This window comes from Schistocerca piceifrons, chromosome 1, assembly GCF_021461385.2.
Source record: "Schistocerca piceifrons isolate TAMUIC-IGC-003096 chromosome 1, iqSchPice1.1, whole genome shotgun sequence".
NCBI classification, from domain to species: Eukaryota; Metazoa; Arthropoda; class Insecta; order Orthoptera; family Acrididae; genus Schistocerca; species Schistocerca piceifrons.
In genome coordinates, this window is record NC_060138.1 from 1,075,869,876 (window position 1) to 1,075,884,467 (window position 14,592).

The following is a 14,592-nucleotide window of genomic DNA, read 5'->3' on the forward strand; positions in this document are numbered from 1 at the left end:
AGGGACTGAAAAAGTGACGAACTGTCGACGCCCATCATCAAAGGCTTCTGAATACTGAAAGCGAACATGGGAAAAATGTTCTTGAGCGCTTAATAGCAATAATTCATTTCCTGGGTTGGCAATGTCTGCCTTTGAGAGGAAGTACAGATACACTCTTTCAGCCTGACAACGGAAACTTCTTGACACTCGGTGAATAATTCTGAAAGTTCGACACTGTGATGATGGAGCACCTGCACAAAACAAAGTAAGGTGAGAACAAGGGTCATCATTATCTTGGAAAAGAAACACAGAATGAAATAATTCATCTTATTGGATCATCTGTAACCAACAACATTCTATCATTCTATTAATGATGAAATCTGCAAAGTATTACAGTATAATTCTGGACTGCACATCAGATATTTCAAAAGTTGAGCAGATGACAGTTGTGGTACGTTTCGTCCTGGAGGCAAGACTCGACGTGGCATACGATATCCGAATTCGGGAGCATTTCCTGGGATTTCTTCCAGTGCCCGATTCTTCAAGCTCCACTTTGACGCAGGTCGTACTCAAGTTCTTGGAAGATAAAAAAAATCCTATTGTGTAATATGAGAGGACAAGGATACAACAATGGAGCAAACATGAAAGGAAAGAAGTCTGGTCTCCAGAAAAGAATTTCAGATATGAACAAGCGAGCATTTTATGTAGCATGTAGCAGTCTCTCATTGAATCTTGTTGTAAACGATGCCGCCATGTCTTCTAAATATGCTGTTTCCATGTTTTCGGCAGTGAAAAGCTTGTATGACTTCTTCTCGTCCTCCGTTCGACGTTGGGATGTCTTGGAGAAATATCTGCCTAACCTGTCGCTGAAGCCACTGAGCGATACTAGGTGGGAAAGTCGCATCGATGCACTTACTCCCCTGAGGTTTCAAATTGGAGGCGTTTATGATGCACTGGTTCAGATATCAGAAGAATTCGACGGCATGACCGCTTACGAAGCAACGTCACTTGCGAATCAAATAAAAAATTACACCTTTCTCACTTCTCTGGTAATCTGGTACGACGTTCTACTTCACATCAGTGTAGTCAGTAAGAGCCTCCAGACCATTGACAAATGTTTCTGAGACCGTGGAAATGCTTGAAAAAACGAAAGCATATTTTGAGACCTGCAGAACAGAAGAAAAGTTTGTCTCTTTCTTGACAGATTCCAAAAAATTGGCTACAGAATTAGAGCTAGAAGATCTAACGATACCATGGATAAGTGTTTCCCGGCGACAAAGTAAGAATCCAATGCACTTTACCTATGAAGGACGGGATGAGACAATAGATGACCCAACAAAACGTTACAAGACTGAACTCTACTATTATCTTTTAGATATAGTAACCACATCTTTGGATGAGAGATTCAATCAACTGAAATCTCATTGTGATTATTTTGATTTTCTCTATGACATCGGCGAGTTGAAGAATGCACCTCCTGACAGCATGGACACAAAGTGTAGAAATCTCGCAGCGATTTTGCGAGATCATGAGTCAAGCGACATTGATACACTGGAGTTGAGGGAAGAACTAAAAGTGCTTCCAACATTGTTGAAACCTGGAATAGGTCCAAAAGAGACTCCGAAGTTTATAGGAAGACATAATTTTTGCCATAATGTTAACATTGCTCTGAGAATTCTCCCAACACTCCTAGTGGCAGTTGCGAGTGGAGAGGGGAGTTTCTCAAAACTGAAATTGATAAAGACATACCTCCGATCAACGATGAGCCAAACTCGTTTCAATGATCTTGCAACAATATCGATTGAGCATGAGCCTGCAGAGGACTTAAATTACACAGATCGTGTGAAAGAGTTTGCACAAGCGAAAGACAGGAAGGTTCGATTTGTCTAGTTTTTTTTTTTTTTAATATTATATTATGATCAGTGTCTTGGTTATTTACTGTGTTGTTTCTTATTTTGTTCAACATTAAATAGATATTGTAAATATTATTGTTTAAACCAAATTATCGTTAAATTGCAAATATATTTTGTTTTCCGTTGAATACATTTTCTGTTCACAACCATTGAAAAATGTTTATTTACGTTAACTATAAGTTCATGCCGCCCGGGATTAACCCATTACCGCTGTGCGTTGCCATATGGTAACGTTTGTAACACTTTTTAAAAATAGTTGATTCCACGACATCAACGAAGCGAGACTGTTGGCAGCACTGGATTCCGTTCTGCAAGACTGTAAAGATCACTACAATGCAATAGTTTTAACAATACATTTAAATTATGCGGCGTAAGCAGTGTTGGATCTCGTTGTTTGCTGAATGACGAAGAAAAATGGAGTATAAGTTCGAGTAAGTATGTTTTACACAGTAACTTACGATATATAATTTGGTTTCTTGGTATGGTTGTGCTTTAAATACTCATATATATGTATTCTTTGGACGTTCTTGCTTGCTGTGAAATAAATTGCGTTAATTTAGGCCGTTTGAACGTCGGTGTTGCCATATGGCAACGCTAGGCGCTTGTACTCAGTAAAAGGACGAATTTTCTCTTTTTTGTTTTAGAAGAGGTTTCTCGCTTGCTGAGGCGCTGGAGATTCTTTATAATGACGATATTGAAGGTGATATGTTTGTTGAGCCCCCAAAGACTGTGTACGTGCGATGGCTGGTCAACTCAGTTGTCACAATGATCTCTTCTTCATGTGGTGCACAGGAAGTTGGCCAAGTCAAGAGATTCTTGCATCTAAAAACGCGAAATATAATGATACCCAGACCAAAACTGGTAGCCAAATATAATACATATATGGGAGGTACTGATGAGATGGATCAGAATCTAGCATGCTATCACATTGCAATAAGAAGCAAGAAATGGTACTGGTGTCTCTTTACATGAATGTTGGATGTTGCCATACAAAACAATAGGATTTTGTATAATAAAGCAAGAAACCAAACTATTTCTCAGCTTGATTTCAAGAGAGAAGTAGCAAAAGTGTACTTGCAAAGACACTAAGCTTTACCAAAAGGAGCCAGGAGACCATCTGCATCAGGGGCATGTTCCAACAGCTGCATATCAGATTCAATTAGGTTTGATAAGACTGACCACCTCATCCAGCACACAGAAGGAAAGAGGAAGAAAAGGTGTAAATCTATTGTGAGAACAATGTGTTCAAAGTGTAATGTGGGACTGTGTATTGACTGTTTTATTCCCCTAGATGTAAAATAATGCTGAGTTCAGGGTTTGAGGTTTTATTATTAATTGTACTGTGTTATAAGGTATCAATTGCATGATGAAGACTGATTAATAAATTTGCACAAAACTTGCATATGTAATAAGAAATTTCAATAACCTAGTTATTTTGGTTGAAGTTGTAATCCATATAAATTTAGGTAGTGAAAGCGCCTAGCGTTGCCATATGGCAACATCAAATATCTCGCTAATGGCAGTAATGACTTTCATCAAAACAACTCTGTTGTGTAATTTATGCCTTTTACAGACATAATAATGCAATTTTTTTTTTTTAAATCATGAAAAAATTAATTCCAGAACTAATGGGTTAACCGAGCGGTCACCGGCACGGTAGCTCAGCGTGTTCGGTGAGAGGGTTTAGCTACCCTCTGTAATAAAAAACGAACAAATTCAACGAACAATACAGAACAAAATGAGATCTATTAAAAAAAAAAAAAAGCAGTCTAAGGCGCTGCAGTCATGGACTGTGTGGCTGTCCCGACGGGGGCTCGAGTCCTCCCTCGGGCATGGGAGTGTGTGTTTGTCCTTAGGATAACTTATGTGCCCAGCGACTGTTTTGTACAAATATGTAGAGAATGTCACCAATCAGTCGCAATTTTTGTTTTTATTTTCCAGATCTACATAGATTTCGGGCACAGTGTGGCTATTCTCAATGCTTTCAGTTATGTTTCCATCTATACCGTCATGCTGAACGTAACTGTCAATATGACTGTTTAGATGTAAGCACATATTAAAAGCTTTGAGACCGGCCACTCAGTGGCTGAAACCTACCGGTATGTAGATCTGAAAAGTAAAAACAAAAATTGCGATTGATTGCTGACATTTCCTACAGATTAGTTTAAATAAAATTCCATAAATGTTTCACTAAAAAAAAAAAACTGGGGGGGGGGAGGCGCATTTTAGCAGCTCGCACGGGGCGGCACTTGGGTTTGCGCCGGCCCTGTCAGGTTGTAATAAAATCTTTAATAAATTTCCATATGTGAAAAATAGGTGACAGAGCAACTTGTCCTCTCTCAATGTCTTCCTGTTCTCCAGATGTCTACTCAGAAAGTTTGTTGTTCCCACTCATGTTAGAAGACCTCTATAGGATGACGAACTCTTAAATTTTCAGTTTGCAAATCACCTAATGTATACTTCAGGTCGTAATTGAGTTACAAATCACAGTCGCAAGTTCTTAAGCTAGAACATTTTGATGTCCATGAGGGATGCAAGAGGTTTCTACTAAAATTTTGCACAAAATTTTAAAATCAATTGCCAGAAAATATTATCCTTCTGCTGCAACTTCCCAGCAGAGATTAGATATTCCTCCACTTGTCTCCAGCTTTACAACTAGAGAGATAACTGGTAAAATAGATGATATCATCTCAGAATGTAACAAACTTGCAAATAAATGGTGTGCAAACGTTTCAGACGTTGTAGTTTTCACGACAGAGGTTTTGCAAGACACAGATGCAGCTGGTAATGTCCGAATGTGAAATATTGATAATTCTGCATCTTGGTCACTAACATTGCCCGCGTCAAATGCTATAGTTGAAGGCGCATTTTCAGTATTTTCTTGCATAAAAAATCAGCTCAGGAATAGGCTCTCTACAGATTTAGTATAGGCTATGCTTTTCTGACCATCAGATATTGTTTAAAAAGGGAAAACATATGTTGTACTCGTTTTGAACCATCCACCAAAATTTTTGAAGTTCAACATATCTATGTGCGACCACAAACAAACTGAATCACACAAAGAAGTAGTACAGTGTGTACAACATAAAACCATACACCTCACGCCTGAGATTCAAGTAACAATGAACTAACTAAAAAAGAATGGAAAATAGTAACTTTAAAAAACATGTAGTTACCTGTTTATAAGAGATTCTGGGCGCGGTGGCCATGGGTATCCAGGCATAGCTGACTTTGTGTGATGACTTTACCAGCAACACGCCGTAATTTTGCAGGCATGATGTATTAATTTCTCTAATAATGTTGCGTTTAGGATAGGAGGATTGTCAGCATACACTTTGCTTTTTAATGTGCCCATAGATAAAAATTGCACAATGTTACGTCCGGGCACCTACGAGTCTGTCTTCAGGGAATAAGTTGAAGATATGGGCAATACATTGGTTGGATGTGTGAGCGATTGCTCCATTGTGTTGAGATACTGCATACAGCTTCTCTGCATCTATTAATTGGGCATAGAAAGATTCAAAGGTGTATAGATACCTGTCACTGTTTAAGGTGTAATTGAAAAAATATGGGGTCAATAATGCACATGCTCGACAACGTGCACCAAACATGTATCTTGTCTGAGTGGAGAGGTTCTTCATGCCGAATATGTGGGTTGACCTGCAACCAATATCTGCAATTCTGGGGTTTACATAGGCCTCATCTGATATGAAGTAAAGCAAGGAGACCAAGTAACCATTAGCAATTGATGTTAACAGCCAGTTACAATAATGAACTCTTGTTTTTCCTAGTCCTCAAATTTCACCTCTTGCACCACACTCACACAATAGGCTTTTAATTTCATATATTTTAGTTAACAATAACTTGATGTACGAGGTACACCAACCTGATAACCTCCGTATCAACTTGCGGGGACTTCTTATGATATCCATGCGAATTCTGTGTACAGTTTCAGGGGCTCTCTCTGTCAGTTACCTATTCCTCTGCACTTTCTGAACAAATCCTACTGGCCGTGGGCAGTTTCCTAACAGGATACTTCACTTGAAACATTTCTTTACATTCCTTGATGGAAGCTGTCTTTACATAACACTCCACAATATCAATTTGCTGTTCTAATACAAACTGCCCCATTTTTGTAACAGCTCAACAATATGAGATTCTCACAACTGATGCGTGATCGCACAGCTACACTCTACTTTACAGTAACATGCAGTATGGCCAATTTTTGAGACAGTGTTACCACGTCACCAGCAATTTGACTATAGATGATTAACTGGTACATGAGGCATGCCGGTTTTATGTGAGACACCTGGAAGAAGTTCTCGTAGAACTTGGGAGACTTCTGGAGACTGTAACTACTTAGTGAACTGCATAAAGAGAAAATGCTTTGTAAGTACAGGTAGTTTAAAATATCATTAAGATCGTAATTGAATGAATAATGGAAGATCCGAATTTGATGTTCACTCTTGGAACGGTGACCAGCGATACTCAAAATACCTCAGATCTGTCAGAAAGAATGCTACTGTGCAGTTAGTTCTATTGTGACGTTCGCCAGTCAGTTCCTTGCTGCTCAGAGAACCAGTGAGATAGAATTTGCATGTTGTTGTTGTGGTCTTCAGTCCTGAGACTGATTTGATGCAGCTCTCCGTGCTACTCTATCCTGTGCAATCTTCTTCATCTCCCAGTACCTACAGCAACCTACATCCTTCTGAATATCCATTTCCCTTTTTAAATTTTCTAGCCTACCTGCCCGATTAAGGGATTTGACATTCCATGCTCTGATCCATAGAATGCCAGTTTTCTTTCTCCTGATAACGACATCATCTTGAGTAGTCCCCGCCCGGAGATCTGAATGAAGGACTATTTTACCTCCGGAACATTTTACCCAAGAGGACGCCATCATCATTTAACCATACAGTAAAGCTGCATGCCCTCAGGAAAAATTACGGCTGTACTTTCCCCTTGCTTTCAGCCGTTTGCAGTACCAGCACAGCAAGGCTGTTTTGGTTAGTGTTACAAGGCCAGAACAGTCAATCATCCAGACTGTTGCCCCTGCAACTACTGAAAAGGGTGCTGGCCCTCTTCAGGAAGCACATGTTTGTCTGGTCTCTCAACAGATACCCCTTCGTTGTGGTTGCACCAATGGTATGGCTATCTGTATTGCTGAGGCACACAAGCCTCGCCACCATCGGCAAGGTCCATTGGGGGGGGGGGGGGGGGGGGGGGGAATTTGCATGTATATGTTAATATAGTTTGGCTATTTTCACAGGTATAATTCCTTCTTGTCAGAGTGAGTGATGTGCTACTCAAAAGTGTTAAATTCCATACTTCCCACGGAAATATTACCTTGATTAAATACTGGAAACTTCAAAATTTGCAAGGGGAATTTTATTTATTCTAGATGAAGTTCATCTAAAATGCAATACAAAGAAGCTCATAAACACTGTAAAATTACTTGCAAGAACTTCATGCAACTGTAGGCTCTTTGTAATGATTTAAACACTGAGGCAGATTGTGGCATTTTCTGAAAGAATTGTAGTTTACAAGTGCTCTGTCTAAAGTGTTACACTCCACCTCCCCCCCCCCCCTTTTAAAAAAATTGAAATTTGATAATATAGTCATTAGTTTGATAAACAATTCTGGTGATTTTGGCCCAATTAAGGGGATTTTAGATGTGATAGAAGGGAAATTGTTCTTCCGAGTTTGCAACACTGACTTCCCCAAAGGACTGAGCAAAGCGTCACACAGGGAAGGCAAGTTGGGCAGCTCCTAGTGACTCCGTGCCACTGCAAGACTGAGTGATGTCACATGGCGCAACCAGCCAGCGCCATGTTCGAAACTGCTGCTCCCACATCCCACGTGTCAAACCTATGTCTTTGTTTCTGCTCAATGTCCAATGTCTGTCACCATTTCCTACAAGTGTGTAACCTTGGTCTCTGTTAAAATGATCGCTGTTTATTTTGTTCAAATTACATTTTATGCCCTTTTTCTAGGCAATGTTCAGCCATGGCTGACTTCTCGAGTCCCCTTTTTTTGTGTGTCATGAATGCTCTGCACAACGCTCAGCAACACTGTGAATGGTTGGTTTATCCTAGGTAAATAGGCCTACCACCACATTCACAGGGGACACCAAACACACCAGGGACTTGAAGAGGCATCTTTCATTGGTGGAATTTGAAAGCTTAGCAATTTATCTCTTGTTGTGGCCATTGTCTCTGAACATACGCTTCAAATGCTGAAATTGAGACTCCAGATGGTCATCGTTAGAAATAATCTTTGCACACTCTGCTAACGCGTTCAGTACTGCTTTCTTGTGTACAGGGTGGTGAAAACTGTTGGCACTTAAGCACTGATCAGTGTGTGTAGATTTCTTGTACACTGAATGACCAAGCCAGTCTCTTGCCTTCCTTTCAACTAAAACATCCAGAAGCAGAAACTTGCTGCCCCTCTGTGATTCAACAGTAAATTTAATGTTGGGATGGACACCGTTCGTATGGTCACCAAACTGCTGCACTGGATTGTCACCATGAGCTTATATCAAGAACGTTTCATCATCTTACTGTAGGAAGCAAGATGGTGGCAACATCATAGAGTTCAGAGCTTGCTCCTCAAAGTTTTCCATGAAAAACTTCACGATGGCCGGAGGCAGTGGGGATCCCATGGCTATGCCTTTCATCATCTCGTAATATTCGTTATGGTGCATAAAGTACATTATCATTGAGGCATGGCAGACCAACTTGATGATATCAGGTGGAAATTGTTGGGCCAAAAGATCCGTTGTGTCCTGTACCAGCACTCTCGTAAACAGTGACACAATACTCTGTCCAGACTAACCATTATGTCATTTTGGCACACCTTTATTTTCTTGGGAGGCTCAATGAATGACTGCAAGTTAACAATGTGATGTTTGGAGTGTCCCAGTTAGGACACTAACAACATGGCCAGATGCTTTGCCAATCTGTAGATGTGTGAACTGACTGCACTAAGTATAGGCCTCAGAGGAACATTTTCCTTGTGGATCTTAAGCAATCCATGAAGCCTGGAAGGTCTGGTGGCACACATGACATTAATTTCTTCATCAGTTCTTCTGCCATACTGAAGTCTCTTATCAACTTCCCAGTCTTTCTGATGATACAGTCTGTGTTGCGTTTCGACCAAGCATCTGATATGTATCATCTTCTAAGAAATGCTACACCTTCAGGTGGTAATCTTCAGTATTCAAGATCACAGTGATAATTCCTTTGCATAATGTTATGTGAGAGCAACAGCTTCAAACATGGTGCTGGCTACTTGTGCCATGTGATGTCTGTCCTGTGGTAGGACAAAACAACTATGAGCTGCCCAACTTGCCTTCCATGCGTGTGCGACTCCAGACACCTCTGGAAGGTGCCAGATGCTGCCATTACATCTATATAAGCAGAACACCTGACAGTCAGTGAATTCAACCCCTGATGACAATGGTGGAAACAGCTGTCAAAAGCTCAAGTGTTTTATTCAAAATGACACAGCTTGTAAACTGAGAAGATTTTATTGAAGCATGCCATCACAAAAGACTAAGTAAATGAAATATATACAAATTTAATGTAATATATATCAGTGAATGCTTGTAAGGTTGTACACTCACTTGTTCATTTTATGTTGTAACAATAGCAAATTCTATAATAAATGGGTTTGAGGGTTAGCATTGTTCTTGCCGTTAACGTTAACACATTGGCTGCCATAGTGTACTTGGGTCACCAGCCCCGTGTGGCCATTCTGGTTTTGTTCATTTTCTGCTTTATTTTGCAGTAAATAAACTATTCTTTGCTTAAATAAGTTTAAAATATTGCAGTCTAGTATCTTTTATTACAGATTTTTTGTGAGAGTTACAAATTACTCATCTGCCACCAGAGTAAGTATAGCAAGTGAGTCATTAGTAAATGACTAATTATTAGTAAATGGCTAATAATTTTGAGTTGGTTCTCCTGTCAGCTTTTCATTCTGTAATTTATTTGTGTACTGTCACATTACTATTATTGGTTTCCTTCATGGTATCGAGAAGCCAGAAAAAATACTGCAGAACTTATGGAGATGAACAACAGCATACACAGAATGCCTCTAGATGAAGTTATGAAATTTTACCTTGCAGTCTGTTAAGACATTTTATATCACTGGGCAAGTGTCAAAATTTTTTGTTGCAGCATTGTGCACCCCTTTCTGTGCTAAAGACAACCTTAATGTTGAGTAATGAATGCCATTTTTTCTTCTAGTATTGTAATTATGTACCTCATTGTTCCTTCTGAACTGAAGTGGATTATTTACAACAAACTTCATGAGGCAATAAATGTACTGTGAAGCAGTGTCAGAATTCCCAACCCCTTAAACAGATGTCTACAAGGTGATTATGGGTGAGTACCACATGTTATTCTTACATCGTGTTTTTGGGCAATGAAGACCTTCTTTCTTAAAGATGAGTTATCCCCAGAATGTTATTCCACATGACATTACTGAATGAAAATAAGCAAAACATTTCACCTTACTGATTTCTCTCTCCCCAAAATTTGCTATGATGTAAGTGCAAATGTTGCTGAATTAAGTTGTGTTAGGAGTTCCAAAACGTGTTTTTTCCAATTTAAATTCTCATCAATATGGACACCTAGAAATTTCAAAGTTTACACACAATGTATTATTTCATCACCATGTGTTACACTTATCACTGGTGTAGTACCTCTAGAGGTGCAGAGCTGAATATGATGTGTCTTTGTGAAACTCAGGGTGAGACCATTTACAGAAAACCAGACAATGATACATTTGAGAACTTTGTTCACTATTTCTTCCATTTCTGTATGTATATGAAAGTGATTACAATACTGGTGTCATCTGCAAAAAGAACTAATTCTGCTTGTAGTACATTAGACGGCAGATCATTTAAATGTATGAGAAAAAGTAGTGGACCTAAGACTGAGCCTTGGGGAACACCATGCATGATTTCTCCCCAGTCAGAATTATGTTCCTGGGTTCTGTTGGTTGAATTGCTACTGAGTACAGCTTTCTGAATTCTTTTGGTTAGATATGACATGATCCATTGGTTGGCTATACTGTCAATCCCATAAAACTTCAGTTTATCTAGGAGTATACTATGATTCACACAATCAAATGCCTTGGTTAGGTCACAGAAAATACCTACTGGTCCTATTTTGTTACTTAATGCTTATAATATCTGGTGTGTGAACATGTAAATGGCATTGTCAGTAGAGCAAACCTTCTGGAAGCCAAAAGATAAAGAAGTTTGCACTGATGAAACAGTTGTGCACTTTTGAGGGCGACTAAGTTTTGTTCAGTAAATAAAAAACAAGCACCACAAAATTAGAATAAAATTACACAAACTTTGTCTACACGTGGGCTACACCTGGAATCTGAAAGTAGTTGTCATAGCATCATGCAGCTTTAAATGAAAATATGTCCCTGAGTTGTATTTGCTTCAACTGGCAAAAAGAGAGAATTTTTTGTGAATTACATTTTACTCATATGGCTGTCAAAGTGTTCAACTGTGTCAGTTTCAACTATGCAACAACCTGATGGTTGAGTTTTCTATTTGACATTATAGTGCCAACTGAATATGTTCACAATTCAAAAAGATGGTGTGCTAGATTATCTGTGTATAAAATCCTTTCCTTATTCAGTAAAACATTCATAAGATTCGTAACACCAAAAATTTAAAGGGGAATACTGGCTTGGCATTTTCTCACATGTTCAACATCGTGAGTTAGCACTATTTACATCCTGTTTTATTTATCAACAAATGCCTATGTTATAGTATATATTTTTAGGAAAATTCACAGGTGAATCAGGTGAATGCAAACTTTTTAAGTGTTTCACTACAAAAAAGAAAACAATCAATTATTAATAAAATTATTTAATTGGATAGATAAAAAACCTATTCAATAAGTGGCGGCAGAACACAAACACAAAAAATTGTTGTGATTGGCAAGCTTTCAGAGCCAATGGCTACTTCAGGCAGAAGAACTTCTGTTACATGCAATGCACTTAGCTTCTCACTCTTATTAACACATGCACGATGTTTAAGTAGTAGTCTCTGTCTTGCATATTACCCTGTTTTCCATCTTTAAAGCTCCCAGGTTTTCAAATCTCGTCCGATGCAGTCCCCAACAGTCAGTCTTTCCTTCTCATCCCGTATGGTATGTCTCCCCTTACCTGCGGTTTCACCCTTCTTCCTTCCTCTTCAGCCCTTCTGCCTGAAGAAGCGGCCACTGGCTTCAAAAGCTTGCCAATCACAACAGCTTTTTATGTGTGTGTTCTGCTGCCTCTTGGTGAGTAGATTTTTTATCTACCCTATTAAATAATTTTCCTATAAAAAAAGAGGTGTTAACAAGAAAATATGCTGGACCACATCATCAACAACAAAATAGTTACTTGCTTTATACCTTCTGTAGGTCTTTACTGTTTTGAAAGCCATCAACTAAATAATGAAGAAAATGAATATAGAAAATTATTTTTATTACTATTGTGACTACACTTAACAAACACATGTTAAGTCCCATAGTGCTCAGAGGCATTTGAACCATTTTTTTGAACAAACACTGACCTAATTTCTTCCTGAGAAACATATATAGACTGTATTTATATGAGAAGTTTAGATAATCCAGTATTCTGTTCCCTAATGCAAAAGAAAATGAACATGAAAGTTCAGGAACTCTTGATGTTTTATTCAGTCGTCAGAGAAAACCTGACAGTGCTACTTTTGGAATATTATTGTAATGGTTTATTTTCTTATGTTTAGGATCTCTAGTGTTCTAGTCTCCTATGCAAAAGAATAGAAGTCACATATTTGCTGTCAAAACTTTTCCAGGTACTTTTGGATGAAGACAGTCCACAATAGTAGAGACAGTGTTACAATTAAACAGTTTTTTAGAATTTCTTTATCCATAAGGTATATTACACACCTAAAAGTAGTGTAACAATTTGTATAAAAAGTTACAAATAATACCATTGTGATTTACAGGTTCAGCCAAACGTATAACACCTAGTAACCTAAAACTCTGCTCTTGGCAGTTAGCACTTTCTTCCACTGGCAAGGGTACCCATGCATGAAGGCAAGGGGTACTGCACCCTTCCCCTCCAGCCCTCCCCTCCCCTGCCCCCCCCCCCCCACCCAACTCTTAGGGAAAAGGAAAAAAAATATAGTGTAGTTAGGTGGTTTTTCTTTCAAGAAAATGATTTAAAAGTTAGTATTATACAGGATTTTAACAGGGGTGCAACTGCAACTTTTTAATAGCTATTTACAAGTCACCATTAAGCTTCCAAAATATTAAAAATACTCCTTACCCTCTGGTCTAGGTGCCACCCTAGAAACTATGGGTGCCCTTGTCCACTGACATTTTATTTGTGCATGTTTGCCTGCTCCTCACTAGTTAACATATTGAAATTTCCTATTCCAGGCTCAAAACTTTTTGCCTTTATATAATTATCAAAACAGAAAGTAATCATTGACACTTAACAAAAATGCTAATTCCCTTCCAAAAATTCATCAATCCACAGAAGATGATCTGTGTTTCCTGAAATATGGAAGGTGCCATGTACTGCGAACTGCTTTCTAGGAGTATATATAGATTTCCTGTAATTTATTGCTACCGACTAGATTTCTTGTGCCCTTACTTGAGTAGGAACAATCAAGAGTTTAGTACCAAGAGCTATTGCAATACTTTCACTCCCATGGGCTACTAGAATGATGAAAGTAACTATCCAGGACCTTGGCTGGGAGGTGAGGTCATCTTATATTATTCCAGTTTTACACCTCAAATTTCCAACTTCCACATTCAATATCCATCATTCTTTGAAGTTTCTCTTTTATAATCTTTCCTCCCAGCCTGCTAAATAAACTGCAGATGAATGGATTGAAGCAAAGTAGTCCAAGTCATGATGTAATTTCACATAACTTAGACACAAATTATTGCCACAGTTGACAGCTATATTGATTATGAGACACACATTTTATACAAAAATTATTGGCACAGGTGATAGCTATGTTAATTATGAGGAAAAAAAGTTGTATTAGATTTACTCAAATGAAATGAATAGATCAATGGGATGAAAAAATGAAGATGTCATAAATGATATCAAAGAAAACCTGTCAGAAATGCTGTCATCCCCCTCAGTGTAGTGAGTATATTGTAGTTCTATTCTCAAATACCCTCTGGGAGAATATCTGGTTGTACTGTTTGTAAATCATAGGTGGAAACATCAGTGACAATGAACATTTGAGTCAGGCCTGGAGGTACGCTCATGTAGCCTCATGGTTATGACAACAGCTTGCAAAAAGCAGGAAATAAATATTCAATTCCCGCTCTGGCACAGATTTCCATTAGTTGTGAAGTAGCCATTTCAAGCATAATTCTGACTCAGGCCTACCTCAGCCCTGATACTGATAAAACTAATTGTTTGATTTTTACTCTTTCAAGTGTGTTAACTTTTCTGAGTGCTAAAAAACGATTATTATCTATTTCTAAAAATAACCAAGAAAAAGTAACACATCAACAGAAATGGTTTAATCAGTCCAGGATGGAACATTAAATATTTTGCTTGGGACTAAGAAACTAATGTTTGTAGTGGTAAATTATAAGCAGTTATCATGGATTAATTAACAAGAAGTCAGCACGAAATGTTTGTTATGTGATTAAATATAAAATAAATAACATGTGTT

General features: G+C 38.4%; 1 protein-coding gene across 1 annotated transcript; it reads left to right on the forward strand.

Annotated features, from left to right (window-relative positions):
- Positions 1-1,113: 1,113 nt before the first annotated feature.
- LOC124777777 lies at positions 1,114-1,869 on the forward strand. Its single transcript, XM_047253290.1, has one exon. The coding sequence runs from the start codon at positions 1,114-1,116 to the stop codon at positions 1,867-1,869; it is 756 nt and encodes a 251-aa protein (XP_047109246.1).
- The last annotated feature ends 12,723 nt before the right edge of the window (positions 1,870-14,592 follow it).